Source organism: Chiloscyllium punctatum, chromosome 9, assembly GCF_047496795.1.
Source record: "Chiloscyllium punctatum isolate Juve2018m chromosome 9, sChiPun1.3, whole genome shotgun sequence".
Classification (NCBI taxonomy): Eukaryota; Metazoa; Chordata; class Chondrichthyes; order Orectolobiformes; family Hemiscylliidae; genus Chiloscyllium; species Chiloscyllium punctatum.
Window position 1 is genome coordinate 3,799,872 of NC_092747.1, and position 26,354 is coordinate 3,826,225.

The following is a 26,354-nucleotide window of genomic DNA, read 5'->3' on the forward strand; positions in this document are numbered from 1 at the left end:
GACCGGACCCCACAACTAGAGAACTGAATCATAGCCCTACTCAAAAATCATTTGAAATCTGGAGAAATAAATAAGACCAACTTCCAAAAAATGAAACCAAACAGATTTCACACACCACACTTCTACGGATTACCCAAAATTCACAAACCAGAACCCCCCCCTCAGTCCATAGTCTCGCTACCTGGAACACCAACTTACGGATTGGACAAGGAGCTACACAAAAGATTAAAGGACTTAGTAGAAGACTCATGCTACTCCATCCACTCCACCCAAGAATTCCTGAAGACCAAAGACACTAAGATAGAAAAGGATGAAATAATGGTCTCCTTTGATGTCACAGCCCTGTTTACATCAATCAACATCAACCTGGCCAAGGAAACACTGACTACACTATTAGAAGACCCAAAGACACTTACACCAAACACCACTAACTTCATCAGAAAGGACAGCAGCGTCAAGCTAGTAGACCTATGTCTTACCACCCACTTCACCTTCAACAACAAAACCTACAGACAAACCAATGGAACACCCATGGGATCTCCGATATCAGGGTTCTTAGTAGAGACTCGAACAAACAGCTCTGCCAACCATCCAACCCAAACTTTGGGTCCGCTACGTGGATGACACCTTTGTCATCAGTAAATGAAACAAATTAGAGGAAACCTTCAAGACCATCAATAATCCCCTTACTGGCATAACATTCACTAGAGAGGAGGAAATCAACAACAAACTGCCATTCCTAGATGTCACAGTGGAGCGAACAGCCAATGGGGAACTTCAAACCAGCGTCTACAGGAAAACAACGCATACAGACCAACTACAGAGGCAATCATCCCAACACCCACAAACAAAGCTGTATCAGAACATTATTCCAATGAGCCACCACACACTGCAGCACAGAGGAACTACACAGAGCAGAGGAAAATCACCTATACAGTGTACTCAAAAAGAACAGGTACCCAATAAACACAGTTCTCAGCAACAAACACAACCAAGCAGACAAAACGTGTCCAGAAACCCTAGCCACTCTCCCCTACATCAAAGGCATCTCGGAAATGACTGCCAGACCCATTGGCATCATGGTAGCCCAAAACCCATCAACACACTAGTAACAGCAGCTAATGAAATTGAAAGATCCTATACAGACAACAAACAAAACTAATATCATTTACAAAATACCTTATAAGGACTATAACAAATACTATATTGGACAAACAGGCAGAAAACTAGCTACCTGGCTACATGAACATCAACTAGCCACAAAACGACATGACCCTCTCTCACTAATATCCTTGCATACAGATGAGGAAGGACACCACTTCAACTGGGACAACACATCCATCCTGGAACAAGCCAAACAGAAACATACACGAGAATTCTTAGAAGCATGGCATTCCAACCAGACTTCTATTAACAAACACATAGATTTGGACCCAATTTACCACTTCCTGAGAAAAAGAACAGGAATGACATCCCAACAGGAAATGACATCACTGCAGGAAATGACATCACCAACCCAAAGAAACCCAAACATATAAATAGAAAGCAGGAATCATCAGCAATGCTTCGTCCAGAGGCCCACTGAAGATGTTACCTAGTATGTTGACAAAATGTCTGAAATGAACCTTCCAGCTCAGTGAACAAGCCTACATCTGGAAATGTGTGATGTAAATGCATTTGGGGGGAGCTGGTAAGGCAGGGATTACACTATAAATGGCAGGCTCCCAGAAAGTACAGAAAAGCAGAGGGAGTTTGGTGGGCACATCAAAAGATCCCTATAGGTAGCAGGACAACAAGGTAAGGTGATTAAGAAGGTATATGGAATACCTGTCCTTACTGGTTGAGCCATAGAATAAAAAAGTCAGGAGGTTATATTGGAACTGTATAAAACACTGGTTAGATAACAACTGAGTACTATGTGCAGTTCTGGTCACCACATTATAGGAAAGATGTGATTGCAATAGAGAGGAGACTGACCAAGATGCTGCTGCCTGGAGGACCTGAGCTGTGAGGAACAATTAGATTGGTTGTGGTTGTTTTCAATGTAGCAGCGAAGATTGAAAGGGGTCCTGACAGAGGTATGCAAGATAATGAGGGGCATAGATTGGGGGAACAGGAAGATACATCTTCCGTTAGTAGAGAGGTCAATAACAAGGGAGCCTAGATTTAAGGTAAGATGAATAGGGTTCAGAGAGGAGTTGAGTACAAACCTTCACACTCAGAAGGCACTGGGAGTCTGGAACTCACAGCGATTGAGTCAGAATCTCTTGTGACATTTAAGCAGCATTTAGATATTCACTTTCATAGACTCCAGGGCTATGGGTCAACAGCTGGAAGATGGAATCAGATCTTGGTTGACTGGTATGGACACAATGGCCAAATTGTCTCCTTCTGCGCTGTAAACATTTAGGAGTCTATAAGTCAGCTGAGAGAATTGAAATTAAATTTGCAAAATAAAATTTGGAATCAGAGGCTAGTCTAAGTTATGGTGATCATGAAATTATCATTGATTGTTGTAAAAACCTATCTCTGTGGTCGTATCCTTTAGGGAAGCAAATCTGCTGTCCTTACCCAGACTGCCCTATATGTGACTCCAGACCCATAGCAACATAGTTGACTCTTAACTGCTCCCCCAAATGGCTAAGCAAAACATTTGAGTTTAAGGGCATTTAGGAATGAGCAACTAATGTTGACTTTTCCAATAAGGCCAAAATCGCAAAGAATGTGGTTCATCTGAATTTGAGATTTTCTTACTTTTCTCAATGCACTGTGCCATTAACTCCCTGTTCCTCTAACATAAGAAGCAGTCTATAATCATGGTATCTTTGATAGAACTGACCTGGGTCATGAAGAACCCCTCTATTTCCTTTTCGTTGATTGTCTGATCTGAAGTCCAGGAGCTCCCTTCAGAGGACTTGCTCTCCAATGGGCAGATCCTGTGTGATACTGATGACAGAAGGTCTGTGCAGATGGCAAGTGGTGGTGTTGGAATTTCCATCTCTTCATCGTCAGACTGGCTCCCTCCTTCTCCATCCTGGTCCAGCTCCAGGAGCTGCTCAGCGGCTTCCAACACCAGGTCCTGTTTAGGAATCCGTGGAATGTGACTGTTGACCTGAAACAGCAAAAGGGAACTTCCTCAAGTAGTGATCCAGTAGTATGTGAGACACAGTTCAGAATCTTGACTACGAAGGTTTCCTAGCCCTAGCACTCCTGCAGCAGGAAGCCAACCTGATCATTACGTCATTACTCATACACTGAAGAAAATGGATTTGAATCCCCAAAAATCCTGGAATTCCAAGCAGTGGGAAATTAAATATGAAGTATTTAAGTGCCTTAGTGCAGCTGTCCCAATGATGAAAAATTTACAGCTCCACGTTGCTTTGAGAAAATAGAGACCATCTGTAATCAACCCACTGTTGGTTGAGGTTGTGGGGAAGAGGGGGGGTGGGTGGGAGATGAGCAGGTTTCTGAGTTGTGATCTGGAACAGACTGCTCGAAAGGGCAGATTCAGTATAAGACTATGGGGAAACAGCATAATTGGATACCTCTCCCAAAGAGGTGACACAGAGAGTATCCGTCTGCACTGTCATTCAATGACTTAAAGTTCAAAATCAGAGTTCCTACCCAACCCCTGGCAACAAGAGTAACTTGCCCACACTGCAACTCAAGGAGCTCCAATTTAACCCCGAGAAAGGTGTGAACTTCACAATTGAAACTCTTAGTCTGCCCTGACACTGGGAGGCATGAGCCCAGTTACATGTGCAATGGAATTTGTCACAACAGTAGGGAGACACACTGAAGTGAGGAACCCCCTGCACACTCAGGCCCCAATCCCATCAGGTCCTGATCCAAATATTTAACATAATGAACCTGCCAGCTTCAGACAAGCACGTTTACTGGCCACTGCAGGGAACTGGTTAAAATCCACCACAAATGATCTGGGAGGTTCGATGGAAATACCATCAGATTTACAGCCCACCTTACTGCATTCTGTCAGTTTTGATAAAGTCAGCTGCAGTGAGTAATTTTCTGATCTCTCTAACCTCCTCCAGTCTTGCAAGATTTCTGCATTCCTCACTTTCTGGACTCACAAACATCCTCAAATTGGATCTCTCCATCACTCACACAGGCGTCCCTGCCCAGAATTCCTTCCCAAACCCTGTCCCCCCCGCTCACATTTTCATTCTTAAATTGGACTCTGTGGCCAAGCTTGATCCCCTATCTTAATACTTCCTTATATAGCTGAGTGTGCAATGTTGTTTAATCCTGTAAAATTTCTCTGGATGTTCTACAATATTAAAGATGAAATACAAATGCAATTACTTTTTGAGAAATCTTTGTTGATAGCGGTACTCAACATATCCACCATAAGCCTGACCCTATGTCCTCTAGCCCTGCAGTACTTTGGTTCACCTTTTCTATCCCATTAAGTTTCCATTAACCTCTGAAATGTCTCAGAATGTACTTACTGTCCAATAAATACTGCAGCAACTTGCCAAACCTCCTTCAACAGCATCTTCCTCTATCATGAAGGGCAGCAGATATATGGGAACACCATCCCTGCAAGTTCCCCTCCAAGCCACTCACCATTCTGACTTGAAATTATGTCGCCCATCCTTCAGTGTTGCTGAGTCAAATGTTCTGGAACTCCCTCCCTCAGGGCATTGTGTGTCTACTTACAGCAGCGGTTCAAGAAGGCAGCTCACCCCCACCTTCTGCAGAGAATGGAGATGGATGGATGATAACTGCTGGCAACACCCACATCCACTGAACAAATATAACAAAGTTACCTTGCGCTTCTGATTAAAGACATTGCAGACTGGTGGTTTCCCTGGGGGCTGGGGCTTGCCTCTGATCACCTCAATCCCGAGTCTGTCCTGAAACATGGAGAGCACTAGCAGGTGCTTCACTGAATGGGAAAATGAAGAGAATCTGCGTAAGAACGGTCATTACAATGTGTTTGTGCAAAGTAAAATAGTATATATACATACATACACACCCACACATGCTAAATGGAGCACCGCGTGTCTCGTGGTTAACACTGCTGCCTCACAACGCCAGGGACCCAGGTTTGATTCCAACCTCGGACCACTGTCTGTGGGGAGTTTGCACAGTCTCCCCGTGTCTGTGTGAGTTTCATCCAGGTGTGCCGCTTTCCTCCCACAGTCCAAAGATGTACAGGTCGGGTAAATTGGCAATGCTCAATTGCCCATTGTGTTAGGTGCATCAGTCAGGGGTAAAAGTAGGGGAATGGGTCTGGGTAGGTTACTTTCAGAGGGTCAGTGTGGATTTGTTGGGCCGAAGGGCCTGTTTCAATATTGTAGGGAATCTAATCTAAATCCTCTGTCCTGTCCATTGAAATAAATTGGAGTTGAATTGCAAGCTGCTCAGTGCCCAGGGCACCAATCCCAGCTTGACTATTCGACACTTTGACACATACGTTCAGAGAATGTTTGAATTGCTGGTGGGTTGTCAATTATTAGTGATCTTCAATTGCCCTCAAACTGAGTGGTCTGCTAAGCTATTTCAAAGAGCAGTTAATTAAGAGTTTAACACATTGCTGTGGGTTGGTAAGATTGGGTAAGAACAGCAGGTTTCCTTCCCTAAGGGACATCAGTGACCCAGATGGGTTTTTACGAGGAGCAAGTGTGAACTGCAGATGCTGGAGATCAGAGTCGAGAGTGTGGTGCTGGAAAAGCATTGCCTGTCAGGCAGCACCCGAGGAGCAGGAAAATCGATGTTCGCGCATATTTCACTAGCTTTCATAGGTTCATGGTTTTCTATAGCATATAAAGAGGCCCTTCAGCCCATTACATCCATGCCAGTCATCAAGCATCTAGCTACTCCAGTCTCTTTTCCTGTACTTGGCCCATATCCTTGTATAAGGATATTTCAAATGATCATCTAAATGTTGTGACAGTTTCACTTTTAACACCATTTCAGATAGTAATTTCCAGATAACCTCCATTCTGACCATTCAATGGTGCAAAAAAACTCAGGACTGATTCTCCGACAGTGCTGTTCTCCTTCAGTAATAATCTTTTGATAGTGCAGAGCTTCCTCTTAACTGACCCTTCAACAGTGCAGAGTCCCTCGATACTGCCTCACCATCAGTGCAGTGATCCCTCAGTACTGAGTCTCCAGTGGTGCAGCGCTCTCTTCCCTCCATCAGTGCAGTGGGGAAATCAGCAGATAATTAATATCAGCAGACTAGTAATCCAGAGGCCAGGATTAATTGTGGAGGAAGATAAGTTTAAATGTAATCATGAATAAGAAACTGGGATTGACAGCTAGTCCTAATAATGGTCAGGGACATTCGGCCTCAGACCTTTGCATGACCATCCTCCAAGGCAGACCTTGGGACACTCAACAACACAAAGTGGCTGAGCAGAGGCATGGGGATGGACTCAACCAGAATCTTGGGTTCATGTCACACTACAGGCGACCTCACTGTACTAAACACACACACACACTCACGCAAACCCACTCTTATACACAAGCTCTCTCTCATACATTCACATATACACTCCCAAACATGCACCCTCTCACAGACTTATTACACTCACTTACACACACTCTCACAGACACTCATATCCCCCTCCCACAGACACACACTCTCTCACAGGCACTCACATCCTGACACACACATGCACACACTCACTCGGTCTCCCCTGCACACAGACACATATAAGTTTGTGGGGTGAATTTGTATTTGCAGAATTACATTTTATTTTGCTCAAAAACTGCATAAATCCATGTAAGATTCTGTAAATCCCACTTTAGAAATAGAATCAGGCTGACCTAACATTGGGACACAGACTGACTTTAATCTCATACCTTCAATGTATTATCTGAGCTGAGATGGCACCTATTGTTAAAGCTATCTTGAGAACACAACTTTTTGAAAGTTCTGGGATTTACATATGAAGGAACCAAAACAAACATGATCAATCTAAAAGATGAAAGACTTAAGCTAAATTTGTTTAATATTTCATTCTGTGACACTGCAATTCTGTGTCTTATGATCCTGCTCCACAGCTACCTGATGAAGGAGCAGTGCTCCGAAAACTAATGCTTCCAAATAAACCTTAGATTAGATTAGATTACTTACAGTGTGGAAACAGGCCCTTCGGCCCAACAAGTCCACACCAACCCGCCAAAGCGCAACCCACCCATACCCCTACATTTTACCCCTTCACCTAACACTACGGGCAATTTAGCATGGCCAATTCACCTCACCTGCACATTTTTGGACTGTGGAAGGAAACCAGAGCACCCAGAGGAAACCCACACAGACACAGGGAGAATGTGCAAACTTCACACTGTCAGTCGCCTGAGGCAGGAATTGAACCCGGGTCTCTGGCACCGTGAGGCAACAGTGCTAACCACTGAGCCACCGTGCCACCCTGTTGGACTATAACCTGGAGTTGTGTGATTTTTAACTTTGTTCACCCCAGTCCAACACCGGCACCTCCAAATCAGTCCGAGTAATGGTGACCACGAAACTTTACCATTAGTAAAATCCCATCTGATTCACCGGCAAGAAACTTTAGCCAGGGAATCTGCTGTTCTTACTTGGTCTGGTCACTGCCAAGGGCAATTAGAGATGATCAACAAATTATGGCCTTGCCAGTGATGATCACATTCCATGGAATGTAAAATAGACTGTCCACCTAACAGTGTAACACTCCCTCATTCAGTACTGTATTGTGAACCATCAGCATCAAATATGTACACACGCTTCAAAGTGGAACTTAATTCAGGACATCCCTTATTGCCAATCAATTTCTTTTGAAAGTTTAGTAATTTATGTAATACATGTGAATCCAAGACTACAGCCATTGGAGGGGGGTGGGGGTGGTGGGTTCTTGTGGGGCAGTGATAGTGTCCCTTCTTCTGAGCCAGGAGGCCTGGGTTCAAGTCCCACCTTTTCCAAAGATGTGCAATGACAGGGAAGTTAGAAAATATAAAAATAGAGCCAATAATATAAGACAGTCTCTAATAAATCCAACTGAAATTTCAGGAGAAACTTCTTTCCTCAGAGCGCAGTGAGAATGTGGAACTTGTTGACCACAGGGTGTAGTTGAGGTGAAGGGAATATGAGGGAGAAAGGAACAGAAGGAGTGAGAGAAAGAGATTGAGAGGAGGCTCATGTTGAGTATCAACACCAGCATGGACCAGAACATAAAAGTCTATAGTATCCAAGGTCAAATGACAAGCTGAATCCAAAATTGGCTCAGTGACTGGAAGCAATGTGCAATGGTTGATGAATGCTTTTATGACTGGAAGTTAATTTCCAGTGGAGTTCTACAAAACTTGACATTTATTCTCTTCCTTTCCATAACAATGATTTAAATGTAGGGTGTCAATGATTGTGTGGTTGCTGTGTGGTTGATAGCTGTGGGAGAATTATTAGATTTGTGACATCCATTTTGTCACATATTAAAAGCCTGAAAACCATTTTGAATCTCATCTTAGTGCCTGCTTACTAAAAGCCTGTGTTTCCCATGTCTAGCCTTGCAGCTGTACTGTTATCTGATAAACAAATTTTAGTCTTGCATGGGGCTATTCTTCTCTTTGCAAGGACCTATTATATACCAACACCTGCTTATCAGCTACTAACCAACACTGTGCAGACATTACTTGACTGAAGCTAATGACTGGGCAAGGTGCCTAGCTTGCTTATTATCTTGCAAATTGACAGTTTGCTAATTTTTAAACGATTTTAACCTTTATAATCACACAACTCTCTGTATCTCATCCGAGTGACTTGTGATCATTCGGTCGACTTGTCTCTCCCCGTGAGCTCACGAGTAAACCAGTCCATACTTAAGGCTTGTGTGTGGCGCATTACTTCTAAATTGCACTGCATAATTTATTTCCATCCCCAACAATAGTGCTACAATTTCTAAGAAATAAACAGCTTGTCTATAGTCAAAGGTAAGGATTGAAATCTCATTTGGTGGTACTTGCTGTCCATTTATATGAAGATTCCATTAACTCAAGAGGATAAATGGCTGCAGCAACAAGATGCAGTACCGGAGTACGAGGCAACAGGATTTTTGTAGATGGTCAGTTTGTTGAGTGCCGGAAAGAGACAAACAGCTAGCAGTTCCTCATCATCCGTTATCTGCAACAGAAAACACATCAGCAAAAATAAAAGGCATTTGTAAAGTGCAGCTTTTCCATATACTTTTCCACCTGGCACTGCCCCAGTCATGTCCAAGTCCCAGCCATGCATGAGGAAAATACCCTGAATCTGAAATCTATAGGATTATCACATTAAGGTCTTCCCCATCCTGACATCTTCCTGGCTCAGATTAGCAACAGAGTAAGGTTGGGAACTAAAGCTGCTTCACAGAATGGAAAGAGTCCATTTGGCCCATCATTCCTGTGCTTGGTCTTTGAAAGAGCTGTTCAACTGTGGGAGGTAGTGATGCAGTGTTAATTTCACCAGATTAGAACTGCACAGTCCCAGATTAACTGCCCTCTGAAATAGCCCAGCAATACCCCTTAGTTCAATTAAAGAATGGGAAACAAATGACATCCAATCTATGAATGCATGGAATGCTTTGCTAGTTGAGGTGGTGGAAGCAAAGTCATCAGGGACATTTAAGTGACTGCTCGACATGCACATGGATAGCAGAGAGTTGAGGGGTGCATAGGTTAAGTTACTATATTTTACATTCTGATTAAGTCTCGGCACAACAGTGTGGGCCTAAGGGTCTGTGCTGTACTTTTCTATGTTCTATGAAATAATAAATAGAGAACTGGTTTTGCGGGTTGACCACTTGCTCACTGAAATACTCATTCCACAGATTCATAAACTGCAACAGTTCACATTCTTTTCCTGTCCCATTACAATTGAATTCAAAAACAGAACAAAGAGGTTTTGGAGATGGAACTCACTTTTATACCTCCATAATTTTTGGCAGAAAACTACTCTCCTATTTGAAGGGTTAGGGAGATTGAAATATCTGGCTAATTCTAGAATATATCAGGTCAATGAGGTAATAAAACAAATCCCCTTTCACAGTCTGTATGAGATATAGGTTTCTATATTCACTTTTCGGAGGTGTTGGTGTTGGACTGGGGTGAACAAAGTTAAAAATCACACAACACCAGGTTATAGTCCAACAGGTTTATTTGGTGGCACTAGTTTTCAAAGTGCTGCCCCTTCACCAGGTGGTTGTGGAGCAGAACCGTATGAGTCTGTATTGTATGATTCAGCTCCACAACCACCTGGTGAAGGAGCAGCGCTTCAAAAACTAGTACCACCAAATAAACCTGTTGGACTATTACCTAGTGTTGTGTGATTTTTAACTATATTCATTGTTGTGGTTCTGTTTGCCGAGCTGGGAATTTGTCTTGCAAACGTTTTGTCCCCTGTCTAGGTGACATCGTCAGTGCTTGGGAGCCTCCTGTGAAGTGCTTCTGTGCTGTTTCTTCCGGCATTTATAGTGGCCTGTCTCTGCCGCTTCCGGTTGTCAGTTCCAGCTGTCCACTGTAGTGGCCGGTATATTGGGTCCAGGTCGATGTGTTTGTCGATAGAGTCTGTGGATGAGTGCCTTGCCTCTAGGAATTCCCTGGCTGTTCTCTGTTTGGCTTGCCCTATAATGGTAGTGTTGTCCCAGTCGAATTCATGTTGCTTGTCATCTGTGTGTGTGGCTACGAAGGATAGCTGGTCGTGTCGTTTCGTGGCTAGTTGGTGTTCGTGTATACGGATCGTTAACTGTCTTTCTGTTTGTCCGATGTAGTGTTTTCTGCAGTCCTTGCATGGGAGTCCATCCGTATACACGAACACCAACTAGCCACGAAACGACATGACCAGCTATCCTTAGTAGCCACACACACAGATGACAAGCAACATGAATTCGACTGGGACAACACTAGCATTATAGGGCAAGCCAAACAGAGAACAGCCAGGGAATTCCTAGAGGCAAGGCACTCATCCACAGACTCTATCGACAAACACATCGACCTGGACCCAATATACCGGCCACTACAGTGGACAGCTGGAACTGACAACCGGAAGCGGCAGAGACAGGCCACTATAAATGCCGGAGGAAACAGCAGAGAAGCGCTTCACAGGAGGCTCCCAAGCACTGACGATGTCACCTAGACAGGGGACGAAACGTTTGCAAGACAAATTCCCAGCTCGGCGAACAGAACCACAACAATGAGCACCCGAGCTACAAATCTTCTACCAAACTTTGAATTAACTATATTCATTTTGTTTATTTGTTCGTGGGATGTACACATATTGGTTAGGCAAGCATTTATTACTCATTCCTAACTACATATCAAAAAAATTCCTCAGGTACGCTCCTAACTTCAATGCTTACACCAGCTAGGACCAGAGGACTGGATGTGAGCTCTTGAAGAATCCCCAGAATATTATACTTTTATATATTTAATTACATAGTACAAGTTAGGATTGTTTTTGTGGGAGCGCAGACAAGTGAGGGGGGAACTCTTATAAAGACTTATGAAATTCTAACAGGACTAGACAGGGTAGATGCAGAGAGGGTGTTCCCGATGGTGGGTGTGTCCATAACCTGGAGTTACAGTTTGAGGATTTGGGGTAGACCATTTAGGATGGAGGTGAGGAGACATTTCTTCACCCAAAGAGTGGTGATCCTGTGGAACTCATTACCACAGAAAGCAGTTGATGCCAAAACATCAAATGTATTCAAGAGGTGGCTAGATATGGCATTTGAGATGAATGGGATCAAAGGTTATGGGGAGAAAGCAGGATTAGGCTATTGAGTTGGACAATCAGCCATGATTGTGATGAATGGTGGAGCAGGCTCGAAGGGCCAAAAGGCCTCCTCCTCCAACTATCTTCTGTGTCTCTAAATGCAGCGCCCATATGTCAAAGTGTCTGCGTGTGTGTGCGCGCGTCTTTTTATCTTTTCCAGTTGTCAGTGAACAAATTCATAATTCAGCAACTGACTGTACATGTTGATCCTTATACCAATGATCCACTAACTCTCCAAACTGGAAAAGGTCACATGGAACTGAAACAGCTGCACTGTAAATCAGAACAAATCTGGATCTCAAACAAATGTCCAGGATTATTCTGATACAATCACTCTGAGCATTGTTTGTCTGTAGCAGCTTACCAGGGATAGAATCAGGGATTTGACTGTAATTCTTGCCATCAATCCTCATGTATGCAATCAGGTAATTTAGGGAAAAATTAAAGGACAAAAGGTGAATGAGAGTGACTCAAATGGAATCTAGGCATTACCTTATTTCTTGCAAGGCTGAGGTGTCTCAGCTCTGAGAATGGAGGGAGAAACTCATTCTTCTGTTTCAGAAAACACATTGGTTTTATTTTGCGAGGCTCCAGCAATTCTTCCAAACTAGCTTGCCCCTGAAACAAAGGAATGGGAAGAGGATAATTTAATTTTGTTCAAACATCTTAAAAATGAACATAATACACTACTTCAATCATTACTATTATCACAATAAAAGCAAAATGCAGATGCTGGAAATTTGAAATAAAAGCAAAACGTTCTGGAGAAATTCAGCAATCTGATAGAATGTTTGGAGACAGAAACAGAGTCAATGTTTTGAATCTAATATGACTCTTTTTCAGAGTGATCGCAACTCACTGATTGGTTCCTGGGCAGAGGAATAACTTATGTGCTTACAATATAGACTCTGTTTGCAGTGAAATAACCAAGTCTGGAAGACATCTAGATATTTTCACCCACATTTGCTGCAAGTTGTTGCCTCTACACAGTAAGACTTAATGACTTCACAATTAGTGTGCCAATTGCCCTGTGCCTTCCACAAATAGTAAATGCATCTGAAATAAGGAAATTGAAGAACAAAAGTGTCTTTGAACTGTGTCTCCCCTGCAATTTTTTCCTGCATCTGTATTTGTTTGTTTGTTTATGTCACTTTGTATGTATGTCTAAGGGTTTAAGAAGGGGGTTAGAGTTTTATCTAGTACAGTGATGTTGATGATTTATATTTTTGCTTTCCTGCAGTTAGAATTGATTTCTACGTTACAAATAGTAGCATCTTGTTAAATACAGAAACCTAGTCTGTGTTTCTGTTATCCCATGTCCATCAGACAGGTAAATTGGGGACTTTGAGTACTTTGATTAAATCTTTATCTTTTGTGATGGCCCCAGTGGAGCTCAAACATGAGCACACTTTCCAAAGTGGGTTGTTCTACTGTGTACAGTCCTCACCATTGGAATACAGAAGGTTGTACACCAGGGAGAGCACACAGAAGATTTGGTGTTGTCAGGAATGGAGAATTTTACTGATGAGGAAAGGCTGAGTAGGCTAAGATCGGTATCTATAAAACAGAAGAGGCTGAAGGGAGATTTAATTGGGATGTGTACAATTATAACAGGCCGGAACAGAGAGTGAGAAGATAGAATATGTTTCTACTAAGTGAAAGGGCAAAAACAGGGGACTTGGTCGAAGAATTGGGGAAAATTGTGGAGTAATTTGATCACTTGGTAGGGGTCTGGACCTCAGAAAGTGTGGTAGGATAGAAACTCTCATTGCATTAAGAGAAAATTTGGATAATCTAAAATGTCATAATCTACAGGGTTATCGAGCATGCTGCAAAGTGGGAATAGAGACAAAAAAACTGCAGATTCTGGAATCCAAAACAGAAAGTGGGAATAGGGCAGGCAGCTCTTTATATGCTAACGCAGACACAATGGACGAAATGGCCTTCTCGATGCCAGGCATCTGCCTGTGTTTGCAGTTTCACAGTAGCCCAGCCTGTAAAAGAAGATTTGCATTCCTATAGCACCTTCTACAACTTCAGAAGGTCAAGGAATACTGTACTGTCAATGAAGTGCAGTCACGGCTATAACATAAGCCTGTGTGTGCATAGCAAGGTTCTCCAAACAGTAATACAATAAAGAGCTGATAATATTTTTTTAAAGTGATGATTGTTGATGCTGATTTGAAAAACGCTCTGCAATCTGAACCAGTTCATTATCACCAGAGCATCAGTCGCCTTAAGTGGCCCAAGAACAAATACGCCACTTCCAATGATTTGAGACAGCAGGATCTCTAAATGTTAAACACTCTCTGCACATGAGCTGTTGCTGATGTCCACAGCTTGTTTTGTTCATGGGATGTGGGTGATGCTGGCCAGGCCAGTATTCATTGCCCAAGCCTGGTTACCCTTAAGAAGATGGTGAGCTGCCTTCTTGAACTGCTGTAGTCCAGTGTGTTGTAGGTCAACCTGCAATGGCATTAGGCAGGGAGTTCTAGGATTTTAATCCACTCGACAGTGAGGGAACAGCAATATATCTCCATGTCAGAATATTGAATGGCTTTGAGAGAACTTGCAGGTGATGAAGTTTACACCCATTTTGCCTGGAAAGATTATAATATTGGGGGCATGATTGTGTAAATTAAACTCCTGAGGGGAGCACACTTCAGGAAATTGCATCCTACAAAGCCCGATTCCTAGTGGGAGTTTCTTTTATATGAATCCATGCAGATGTGGTGGTAAGCTGCTTTCTTGATCTGCTGCAGTCCTTGGGAGTGCCAAAATATGTAGTTACCACAGCCATTCTTAAGAAATAAAAACCACAGTACAACATGCCCTGCCCCCTCCCCCCCCCACCCCCCCTCCCCCCCCCCCACCCCCTCAGGCTACCTTACCTGCATAGTGGGAAAGGGAATATTTGATTCCAAGCCATGGTTAGTGGAGGTTACTAAAGGAAATGCAGAGAGCATGAATAAGCTTTTAAAAGCACAGTTAGACTGAAAGAAACACAGAATCACATTTCACAAACTCATTTTGTCAAAAAAGCACTTTACAGTGTTACGACACAGCGGTGAACCCTTCTGCTAATTAAACCAAACACCCAAAAAAGCTCACCGTGCCTTGTCATCTGTTAAAGTATGAAAAACATCCAACTTCCACAATTTAAAGAAAAAAATCAATTTATTCTTTAACTCTAGAAGTGAACATTAAACAACAACTATTTACAATTCTAAGCCTCCTTTCTCTTACAGGTTTGCTATCTACCTCCAACTCTATCACAACATACTGTTCCAATAACCACCCAGATTAAAATGACATCAATTTCATTTTCAGAACCAGATAGCGGCAGTCACCTCCAGTGTCCTCCTTCCTCTGGGTGTAGATCTCCCTGGGTTGCCTTTGGTGTTTTGCTGCAAAGATGTTTCATATGAAAAAGGTACTTTTGATAGAGAGTGGTTTGCTGGCAGTTACTCTAGCAATGGCAGTTGGTCGCTCTCTCTAACTCTCAAAATGCCAGCTTCTTTATACCCTAAACCTCAGATAGTCTCATTAGTCTGATGTTGTCAAAACACTAAATTCAAATTCGATTGGGTGTTAGTATCCTCGGGCATAATTTAAACTGATTGGTTAAATTTGAACTGTTGTGAAAACAGCACCCAAAACCCGGGTCTTTGTTTCACAACCAAATGTTACATATTTTCAATTTTCCAGTACACTCTGAGACTGCTAGTTACATTACAGGTACCTACAAGCTCTCAGTGCAAAACAGCTTTCACTCTCTCTTAAAGGTACTGCACTCACCTTCAACTTCATAAAAGCAGCTAATGAAGTATCATTTTTTGAACTGTCCTCAAAATAATACAGAAATTCAAAAAGACATTACAAGTTCTCACCAATGACCAGCTCACTTTTTAAAAAAATTCAGTCATAGGATGTGAGCGTCACTTCCTGCACCAGTATCTATTGCCCATCCCTAGTTCCACTTTGAGAAGGTGGTGGTGAGCTGCCTTCTTGAACAGCTGCAGTCCACCTGCTGCAGGTTGACCCACAATGCCCTTAGGGAGGGAATTCCCAGGATTTTGACTCAGAGACACTGAAGGAATAGCAGTATATTTCGAAGTCAGGATGGTGACTGGCTTAAAGGGGAATGTACAGATGCTACCTAATTTTGCAATGCATCTTGCAGATGGTACACATTGTGTTACTCCACATCATGGTACAAGAAGTGGGTGTTTGTGGACGTGGTACCAATTAAGGGGGTTGATTTGTCCTGAATGGTGTCAAGCTTCTTGATTGTTGTTGGAGCTGCACTCGTACAGGTGATAAGTGAGATCCTAAATGAATACTTCGCATCAGTATTTACTATGGAGAAAGACTTGCAAGCTAGGGAACTCAGGGTAATAAATAGTGATGTCTTAAAAACAGTCCACATTACAGAAGAGGTGGTGCTGGACAACTTAAAGCACAAAGGTAGATAAATCCCAGGACCTGATCAAGAGTATCCCAGGTCATTGTCGGAAGCCAGGGAAGAGATTGTTATGTCCCTAACAGAGATATTTGTGTCATCAACATCATGGGTGAGGTGCCGGAAGACTGGAGGGTGGTTATTGTTGTGCAATTATTTAAGAAAGACTGCAAGGAAAGCCAGGCTACCATGGACTAGTGAGCCTGATGTCAGTGGTGGGAAAGTTGTTGGAAGGGAATCTGAGAGACAGGATCTACGTGCATTTGGAAAGGTAAGGGCTGATTAGGGATAGTCAGCGTGGCTTTGTGCGTGGGAAATTGTGTCTCATAGATTTGATTGAGTTTTTTGAAGAAGCGACCAAGCAGATAGATGAAGGCAGAGTGTTTAGACATTGTCCAAATGGACTTTGCAAGGGCTTCGGCAAGGTTCCTCATGGTACACTAGTTAATAAGGTTAGAGCACTTGGATCGAGGGAGAACGAGCCATATGGATACAAATTGGCTTGACAATAGGAGACAGAAGATGGTGGTAGAGAGTTGTTCAGACTGGAGGCCTGTGACCAGCAATCTGCAAGGATTGGTGCTGGGTCCATTGTTGTTTGTCATTTATATTAATGATTTGGATTAGAATATAGGAGGCATCGTCAGTAAGTTTGCGAATTACATCACAATTGGTGGCATAGTGGACAGTGAAGAAGGTTATCCAGGAGTACAACGGGATCTTGAACAAGTAGGCTGAAGAATGGCAGATGGAGTTTAATTTAGATAATTGTGATGTGTTTATGGCTGTACAAAACATCGGTAACGGCACATTGGGAGTACTGCATATAATTCTGGTTGTCCTGCTATAGGAAGGATGCAAAAAAGATTTACAAGGATGTTACCAAGACTGGAGGGCTGTTCTGCTGACCCTCAGACAACTCCTCACTCCCTCAGTACTGACCCTCCAACAGTGCAGCACCTTCCAACAGTGTGGCACTCCCTCAGTACTGACCCCGTGACAGTGTGGCACTCCCTCAGTACTGATCCTGAAATTGTGACACTCCCTCAGCAATGATCCTCTGACAATGTTCTCTGACAGTGTGGCACTTCCTCAGTATTGAACCTCCTACAGTGCAGCACTCCCTCAGTACTGACCCTCCGACAGTGTGGCACTCCCTCAGTAGTGACTCTCTGACAGTGTGGCATTCTCTCAGTACTGACCCTGTGACAGTGTGGCTGTCCCTCAGTACTGACCGTCTCACAGTGTGGCACTCTCTCAGTACTGGCCCTCTGACTGTGTGGCACTCCCTGAGCAGTGACCCTTTGACAGTGTGGCACTCTCTCAGTACTGACCATCTGATGGTGCAGCACTCCCTCAGAACCGTCCCTCCAACAGTGCGGAACTCCCTCAGCAGTGACGCTCTGACAGTGTGGCACTCCCTCAGTACTGACCGTCTGACAGCGTCCACTCCCTCAGCACTGACCCTCCGACAGTGTGGCACTCGCTCAGCACTGATCCTCCGACAGTGTGGTGCTCCGTCAGCGCTGACCCTCCGACAGTGTGACGCTTGCTCGGTGCTGTCCCTCAGACAGCTCCACACACCCTCAGTACTGACCTTCCGATGGTGCCAACTCTCTTAGTACTGACACTACATCAGTGCAGCACTTCCTCAGCACCGACACTCTGACAGCGCCGCACTACCTCAGTACTGATACCGTCACGTTGCAGCACTCCCTCAGCCTTGAATCTATGCTGTCTTGTACTTTTGTAATTGTAGTTGACGAAAATGGTAGGATGAGGCTTGTGATGGCTGGAAGCCCTTTTGTCACTGGAAGAGAAGGGGAAATGGAAGGTAGAGGACCAGGATCTAAAATACTTTGCAATTCGATGTTTCAGTGGTTATACGAGGGCTTTATAAATGGGCCCTATGGTATTGAACTCAAATTGCAGAACCTTGTGCAGATACCACATCCAACGTCCCATGTGCCCTCTTTTCAGGAAGGTCTGCTAGATCATATTCCCCTCAAAGAGTGGACAGGCAATTACTGGTATTAAAAGCGCTAGGGACAGATACCCTGCCTGCCAAAAGCAACTAGTTTTGCAGTTTCAATGAATGACTTTGTCACTAGTAGCTGCTTACTATAGATAGTGTGCCATCTACCAGAGACATAGGATCATCACTGCATCCCAGGCTCCACGAATAACAGTTTATAGGGTTACAGTTCCTTTTGTGGGGTAGGATTCATTGGAGGTCATGGATGGGGTTTGCAGCAAAGGCAGGGGGTTGACTCTCAACATGGAAACTGCACCCCCGCTCCCATAAACAAACCTTCCTGCTATTGGATCCCTCAATCAGGCATTGAGTGCTGTTGAATGATGGGCAATCCTCCTATCCTCAGAAATCTGAAAGGAATACCAAACTTGTTTAGATGTCTGCCTCCACACACGGTGAGCATCTAGCCTGCTGTTCTATTCATACCAGTGGCATTGAGGTGCTTATGCTGGGAGTGGAAATGGTAATGATAATACATAGATCTTCCCACCACTGTCTGAATCTAGATGGAGGCCAAGAGCCAGTGGAGACCCAATGCCATAGTTCTGCTAAATTAAAGGCCCTCTGTGTTCTACACCACCACTTAACCCACAATGGGACAGAGAATAAGATTGTATCCAGGATGTTGGATCAGTGTTTAATGCTCTGGTACCTGTCAAATTTATTGTTCAGATATAGCTTTTACATGTTGTTATTTCATTGCCTGTCCTGTGTGGTAAAGATGTAGTTCAATCATGAGCTCAGCTGCGTGTATGGAACGAGCTGCCAGAGGAGGTGGTGGAGGCGGGTACAACTATGTCATTTAAAAGACATCTGGATGGTTATATGAATACGAAGGAGTATGGGCCAAATGCTGGCAAATGGAATGAGGTCAGATTGGGATGTCTGATCAGCATGGACGTGTTAGACTGAGGATGTGTTTCCATGCTGTATAATTGTATGACTCCAGGACAATGAAAGAAGGAGTAATACATGTCCAAGTCGTCATGGTAAGTTACTTGAAAGGGTCTTGGCAGTAGTTGTGCTCCCATGCACCAACTGTCCTGTTCACCAAGACCTTGACTTCCATCACAGCAGCTTTGGTGAGCTGTTGCAATGCATTCTGTGATTTGTACACATTGCAGCCAGATTGTAGCCAGGGGTGGATAGCATGTCCTAGATGATGTCAAACACCTTGAGTGTTGTTGCAGGATATTGGACAACCCTGACCCTTGTCCACTGTTCAGCGTTAGAAAGTGCACATCATGGACTTTGGTAAGGGCAGGTGGACTAACCTCCCATTGTGTAATCGTCCCTGACATTCCTTCTCTTCCAGGATCACTTTGCTATGAGAAGGCACCAATCATCTGTGATCATATATTGAGGGGAGAGGATGAGAAACAAATCATAAAATACACCCACCATCAGTAAAATCATTTTGCCACACTTTTATCTTCTCTCCTATCTCTTCCATTGTTTCCTCCTCTGTTTCAGTTACTTTTAGCTTTTCTCTGCTGGTTTCGACATCAGATTCAAACTCAATGGCCTCCATTTTCTCCCCTTTTGGACATTGAATGGGCTGTTTGAATTGGTTGATGATGGATCGGCAAAGTGGATCATCTTCAGTCCTCTCCAGCAGTGAGAATGCCATCTGCTGCAGGTAGGGCACCCCAGTGAAATTGTTCTTGTCGAGATTTAAGTATTTTAAGCTATTAACATTGAAAAAAAACACTGGTAAGGTACGATATTACAGGTATATTAGAGCATGAGGTTGGGGGATGGGAGGGGCAGGTGACAATCTTATTGAGAAACCAAAGGTGAAATGTTCAGACCTACAGTGCAGGTCAACATTGAAGGTAAGATAAGTCAATGATAAGATGATGAAAAATCCCTTAAATTACCATTTTTTGATTTCATGCATAATGAGGATTGGTACCATGGAACAGAAAGACCTCCATTTTTCATTTTCCTATTATTAACTCACCTCTTGCTTGTGAGGATGTACAGGACGAGGTGAGTGGGGATCTTTTGGAACTTGCCCATTGGAGTGTTGAAGAAAAGGATTGGTTTGATTAATCTCTCTGTGAACCCCTCTCTTTGGATACAGGATTTACTGGATGATAAAAAAAAGTTTGCTGCTCTTTCTGCAATCAAATGGTCACTTGACACAATGATAAAAGGAGTTGCTGCCAAACTACAGATATCAATCTCTTATCAATGAGTCTACAACAGATCCAGGTGAGGTGAGGAAAATCCCAAAGGAGGAGAGTTTGTGAACCATTGACATGCATTGGACACTCACTCCACCTCAACTTACTCATATGCCATGTTCCAAAATGTTATTTTTTGAAATAAATATATATAATTTTAATTTGAATGATTCATCATTCACTCACTGCTTTCTACAGTTCATTCTCCTCAGGCACAGGTCCTGTCCTCTGGTTCTGGAGAAAGTAAATCAAATCTACATTACCAAGATTTTTTGTCACACAAACCATATTGGATTTAGTTTTCTGATGCCATTTTAAAATTGACCTGTTCTTACTTTTTAAGAACAGGAAGCAACAATTAAAAGTAATACCCACACCTACTCATCACCACCCTCACCTCCGCAAACCCTACTCTACACATATTTTGATAGACTACCATTAATCCTCAAAACACATCCCTGTTCTCTCTCCAGGAACATTGTCCTTTCCTATTCACCCAATGAATAATGCATTTCCCTCTGAACAAGACATGTAAACTATTGATGAAGGAACAAATTACTGCAGATACTGGAATCCGTACAGAAAAAAAACAAATGTTGGAGATCACAGTGGGTCAGGCAGCATTCATCTGCTTTCTAAGTTAAACATAGAGTCATAGAGTCCTACAGAAAAGAGATAGACCCTTCAGCCCAAACTGGTCCATACTGACCAAAATGTCCATCCACACTAATCCCATTTCCCTGCACTTGGCCCAAATCCTTCCCAACCTTTCCTATCCATGGATTTGTCCAAATGCCTTTTAAAAGTTGTTAATCTATCCGTCTGAACCACTTTTGTTGGCAGCACATTCCACTTGCATACCACCCTCTGTGTAAAAATGTTGCCCTTCAGGTTTCCCTTTTATTCCTTCCCCTCTAACTTTAAACTGATGTTCTCAATTCACACGATGACAGCACACAGGAGAAAAGATGATATACTCTTGAAAAAGATCATGCTTGATAAATCTAATTGAATGTTTGATGTTGTAATAGAGAAGGTCGATAAAGGGAAAGCAATGGATTTTGCCTCAATGGATTGAAGAAAACTTTTGACAAAGTAGCAGAAAAAGGCTGGTTAACAAAACTGAGGCTGAAGGAGGAGGAAGATAAAAACAGAGGTAAAGGACAGAAATCAGCGAGTCATAGGGAACAGTTATTTTACAGGACACTGGCATTCCCAAGAATAATTGCGAGAACCACTATACATTGTGATCAAGGCATATATTATTAACATCTGGGAATTTGTATTTTAAAGTAAAGGTGAAATACATGTGTAGTGACAGTTCTGTAAAGGTAATTTTTTTTTAAGGAGGTCAGAAAGTTATTTGGAACAGTGAACTAAAGGTATCATTTTCACGTAGGCGTTAAGTGCCTAGCAGGTTACCTCTAGTATTAACTGATAAAACGCTCAGTACTTGTTCAGTTCGAGTGCTAATGCATGCAAATGAGGAACAGGGATAATATTGACCATGAGCGATTATAGTTTAGTTTATGCTAGTGTAACAAACGTAGACAGAGGGTTCAGTTACCTATAGTTATTGAGGGGACATTTAGGAAGGTAACTTATTTGTACAAATTGTCCTCAAAGGATTCAGGAAGAGACCAATCATGAGATCTTACTGTTATGTATTTATGTAAATATGTTGGATTGTCACTTTAACAGTCTAATCACATGATGTCATTATGACATCATCAGCTATTTTACTCTAGCTTGCTGCCTTACCCAGTGAACATCTCCCTATAAAACTCTTGTCATTGTTAAACACTTCAAACCCTATCCTTCCTGAAACATAATATTTATCTTGTGTGATTGAAGTAGACAAAGCTAGTTGCATAAAGGAGCATGGTTTCCACAAGTTAGCGAACCTGCAGAAATTTAAGGTGCACAATGAAGGGCTTAAGCTCTGCAACAAAATCTGGTGGCAGCCCCCAGATTCAATCTCTGGGAGCCCTGATGGAACGATGTGCCTTCCTGGCAGCAGGAAATTCCCCCATCTCCTGCTAATGCCTCCAGCTCCAAAAAAAAAATCACAGGACCATCTGGTGTGGAGAGTAGTAACTTTATGATTACTCTGCTTCAGAAAACAAAAGGGTGCAGGGTGGAGATCATGGCAGCTTCTGAGCAATTAGAGATTGGCATTACCATCAGACATGTTGGCCACTGCTGGGACTGCGTGGGTTTCCTCCGGGTGCTCCGGTTTCCTCCCACAGTCCAAAGATATGCAGGTCAGGTGAATTGGCCATGCTAAAATTGCCCGTAGTGTTAGGTAAGGGGTAGATGTAGGGGTATGGGTGGGTTGCGCTTCGGCGGGGCGGTGTGGACTTGTTGGGCCGAAGGGCCTGTTTCCACACTGTAAGTAATCTAACCTAATCTAATTTGCATTTGGGCCAATAGAGGTTCCAGAAATAGGTAAATTGGAACTGATAGGGTTGCAGAAAGAGGGACAGTTGGATGGTGGGGATTGCAAAGTCATTTTTTCTGATGCCGGCTCCCTTGACACCCCCCCACCGTCTTTATCATAGAGAGTTGTGTGCATTTTGCCCAGTGGCAAGAAGTTTAGTGGTGGTGAGATGTGGCACTTAAATGGTGTCCTGCAGGGTACAACTCCTATCTGGATAGGATGGCTGTGTTTGAGACTCCCCTTCCCCTCTGGATTTCTTCAGAGATAGGCGGGAAGGCAGGAGGATTTTCATTCTGCACCCTTCCACCCAATTATATGAATTACCCTCCCTCAACCCATTTGGCCCTTGAACTTGCCTCTGGAGGCAACGAAGCATTAAATTTCAGTCTGGTAAAATTGAAAAGCCAGGTGGCGAGGTGGCTCAGTTGTTAGCACTGCTGCCTCACAGCACCAGCGTCCCAGGTTTGATTCCAGCCTTGGACGACTGTCTGTGTGGAGTTTGCACATTCTCCCTGTGTTTGCGTGGGTTTCCTCCGGATGCTCCAGTTTCCTCCCACAGTCCAAAGATGTGCAGGTTAGGTGGATTGGCCATGCGAAATTGCCCATAGTGCTAGGTGCATTAGTCATATGGAAATGGGTCTGGGTGGGTTACTCTTCAGAGGGTCGGTGTGGACTGGTTGGGCCGAAGGACCTGTTTCCGCACTGTAGCGAATCTAACCTATAATCTCTCACTTAGCATTAATCTATCACCATTTGTGAATAAAGCCTGCTACCTGCACTCTACCATCAAGGTATGGTGCATATTGGAACCATAATGTTATGCAAGATAGAAGGAAGGGACTTTACTACTGATGCAATGATGAACCTTACCTGTGAAGATTAGCCAGACTTGAAAACACACACGGGTCAGATAATCTGTTATCGTCCAACATCAGAACCTCAAGTGCAGAAAACCTCAGCAAAGGGTCCTCAAACCTGGTAAAATTAAAAAGCCAAGCAGCAAGGTGGCTCAGTGGCACGCACACACACACACAAGAAATCATCAGTGAACGTTGTACACATCAGACCACATTTATGATCTTCAATATTTCCCTTTATCTAAACTATCAAAACCTTGCATAATTTGAACACCACCATTTAAAGACACCCCACACAACCCATTTTACCACTTAACCTTTCTCAGCATACATACCGATCCAAGACATCATAGGATATTGTCAAATCTGGGGGAAGTGAGTCCAGATTATTGCCAGTCAAGTGGAGAACTTTGAGATGAGGAATGATTCCCAGTGTCAGAATATCTGTGTTAGATAGTTTGTTATAGGACAGATTCAGCACCTGAAGCATGTGAGACAAATTTAAAGTTACAAGGAGAAGAACAAACAATCTTTATTGTGTTACAATTGTGAGGTTTACAAGATTATGATGTTTTTGGACTATATCTTTAGTTTCTAAGAATTTGGATATCTATCTTTAAACTGTAGTAAATGAAAGGGATTATGTGACATCTATTAGTCTGTCTAACAATAGATCATCATACATTCCTGATCAAGGGCTTATGCCTGAACATTATTCTCCTACACCTCAGATGCTGCCTGACCTGCTGTGCTTTTCCAGCGCCACACTCTGTCTGACAATAGAGTCTAGGTGGTTTGATTGTTAGGGTAAAAGGAGGACCCAGGTTTTACTGTGGAGGAGGTGTCACATATTTACATTTGGAGACAATGACAGTTATTTCTAGGTCAACGTCCAGTGGATCCAAAGTCTCCTAGAGTACCAGGAAGGTGATATCAGTCACAAGCTCGAAGTAGTCATGTTGAAAACTATCCCTTTACTTTGAAGATGAAAGGAAGTTAAGATCAAAAGTAGCTGATTAGTATTTCTACGAAGGTACGAGATTAACATGTTTCCTGTTGCCAACGAAAAGAGGACAGGGATGCCATTTTGACATCAGGTTGCAGGTTCCCTAGAACCACAGAAACAGAGAAAAAGGGACTGAAACAGTTGCCTGGCACTAAGCTACAGAAATATATTTACAATATAATCCTCACATGAAAGGTCTTTCTAAACTGAATGAAACTGAATTATTTGTAAGAAAACTGTAACTGTACAGAATGTGATGTGTAATAAGTAAGACATTTCTAGATTTTATAGTATAAGCTGTCAAAAAGTGATGATTGTGCTGAGTGAATAGTGTTCTTTAGTCATTTGATAAAATATTTTTTGTTTTCAAAATATTAAATCTTGATGGATCATCTCTTGAGTCAATATTTGGAAGCTCAATATTCCCTTAGAACTATAAAACCACAGAAATTATACATTAAAAGGGGCTATTATTTGGCTCATCTTTTCCATGCTGATCCAAAGATACCCAGACGCCCTTTCTACTCCCACCTTCTTGCACACAACCCATAGACCTGCAGTTTACAGCACTTACAGTGAAGATCCAGGTACTTTTGAAAGAGTTTAGTGTCTCTGCCTCCACCACCAACTGTGAATATCGCATGCTTTTGTTTTCTGTTTAATCTGTCCCCGTGTTTTTCTAGACAGCCGTGGAGGTCTCAATTTGGCAGTACCATTCTTATTTTTGGAAGGGACATGTCTGTTTTGTGCCCCAAGGATCACACATTTTAGTGCCTCTCACTGATTTATCCTTTAGCAGTCCTGTCCAGTCCACCTCAGCCAAATCACTGCTCAGTTTAGTAAAATTTGTCTTCAAGTTTAAAACTTTTACTCCTGATTTATCTCTGTCCTTTTCCATAATAATACTAAATCTTCCTGTTTCCCGATCTGAATCTGACCCATTTAAACCCCATTCCCCTGCCAGACTTGTTTAAAACCTCTCCAGTGGAACTAGCAAAAGCCCCCTGTGAGGATATTTGTCACAGCTTCGCCCAGGTACAACCCATCAGGCTTGTATAGGTTCCACCTTCCCCAGAAATGGTCCCAATGCCTCAAGAATCTAAACCCCTCCCTGGTGCACCATTCCTCCTGCCACACATGCATCTGATCTATCCTCTTATTCCTGCTCTCGCCAGTATGTGGCCCTGGGAGTAATCTTTTAAAAAAGATCTCCTGCCTTGAACATTGGGTTGAAAGGCTTGCATCTGATGTAGGAGAAAACCACAGAAATTACTTACAAACATACAAATCAGGAGTAGGCCCCTTGGTCCCTCAAGTCTAGTTCGTCATTCAGTAAAATTGTGGCCAGTCTGATTTCTCTGTATTCCCATCTACCCTGACAATACTAAACCCTTGTTTAGTAAGAATCGATCTACTCCACCTTAAAAATATTCGAAGACTCCACTTCCACTGTCTTGAGGAAAAGAATTCCAAAACCTTACCATTCCCCTGCGAGAAGAGATTTCTCCTCACGTCTGCTGTGAATGGGTTACTCTTTACTGTTGAAACAATGACCTCTAATTCTAGGTCCTCTCACAAGAGGAAACATTCTCTCCACATCAATC

At 42.9% G+C, this 26,354-nt stretch overlaps 1 protein-coding gene across 2 annotated transcripts in view; it reads right to left on the reverse strand.

Moving 5' to 3' along the window:
- Nucleotides 1-26,354, reverse strand: part of xrra1 (X-ray radiation resistance associated 1) — a 102,728-nt gene that overhangs the window by 29,112 nt on the left and 47,262 nt on the right. For both annotated transcript variants that reach the window (XM_072576728.1, XM_072576729.1), the window contains 8 exons: nt 24,080-24,225; nt 23,758-23,862; nt 19,660-19,946; nt 14,653-14,705; nt 12,254-12,379; nt 9,040-9,130; nt 4,791-4,909; nt 2,840-3,112 (listed from right to left, as the gene is read on the reverse strand). In XM_072576728.1, the coding sequence (XP_072432829.1) occupies nt 2,840-3,112; nt 4,791-4,909; nt 9,040-9,130; nt 12,254-12,379; nt 14,653-14,705; nt 19,660-19,946; nt 23,758-23,862; nt 24,080-24,225 (1,200 nt within the window). The remainder of the gene's footprint in view (nt 1-2,839; nt 3,113-4,790; nt 4,910-9,039; nt 9,131-12,253; nt 12,380-14,652; nt 14,706-19,659; nt 19,947-23,757; nt 23,863-24,079; nt 24,226-26,354) is intronic.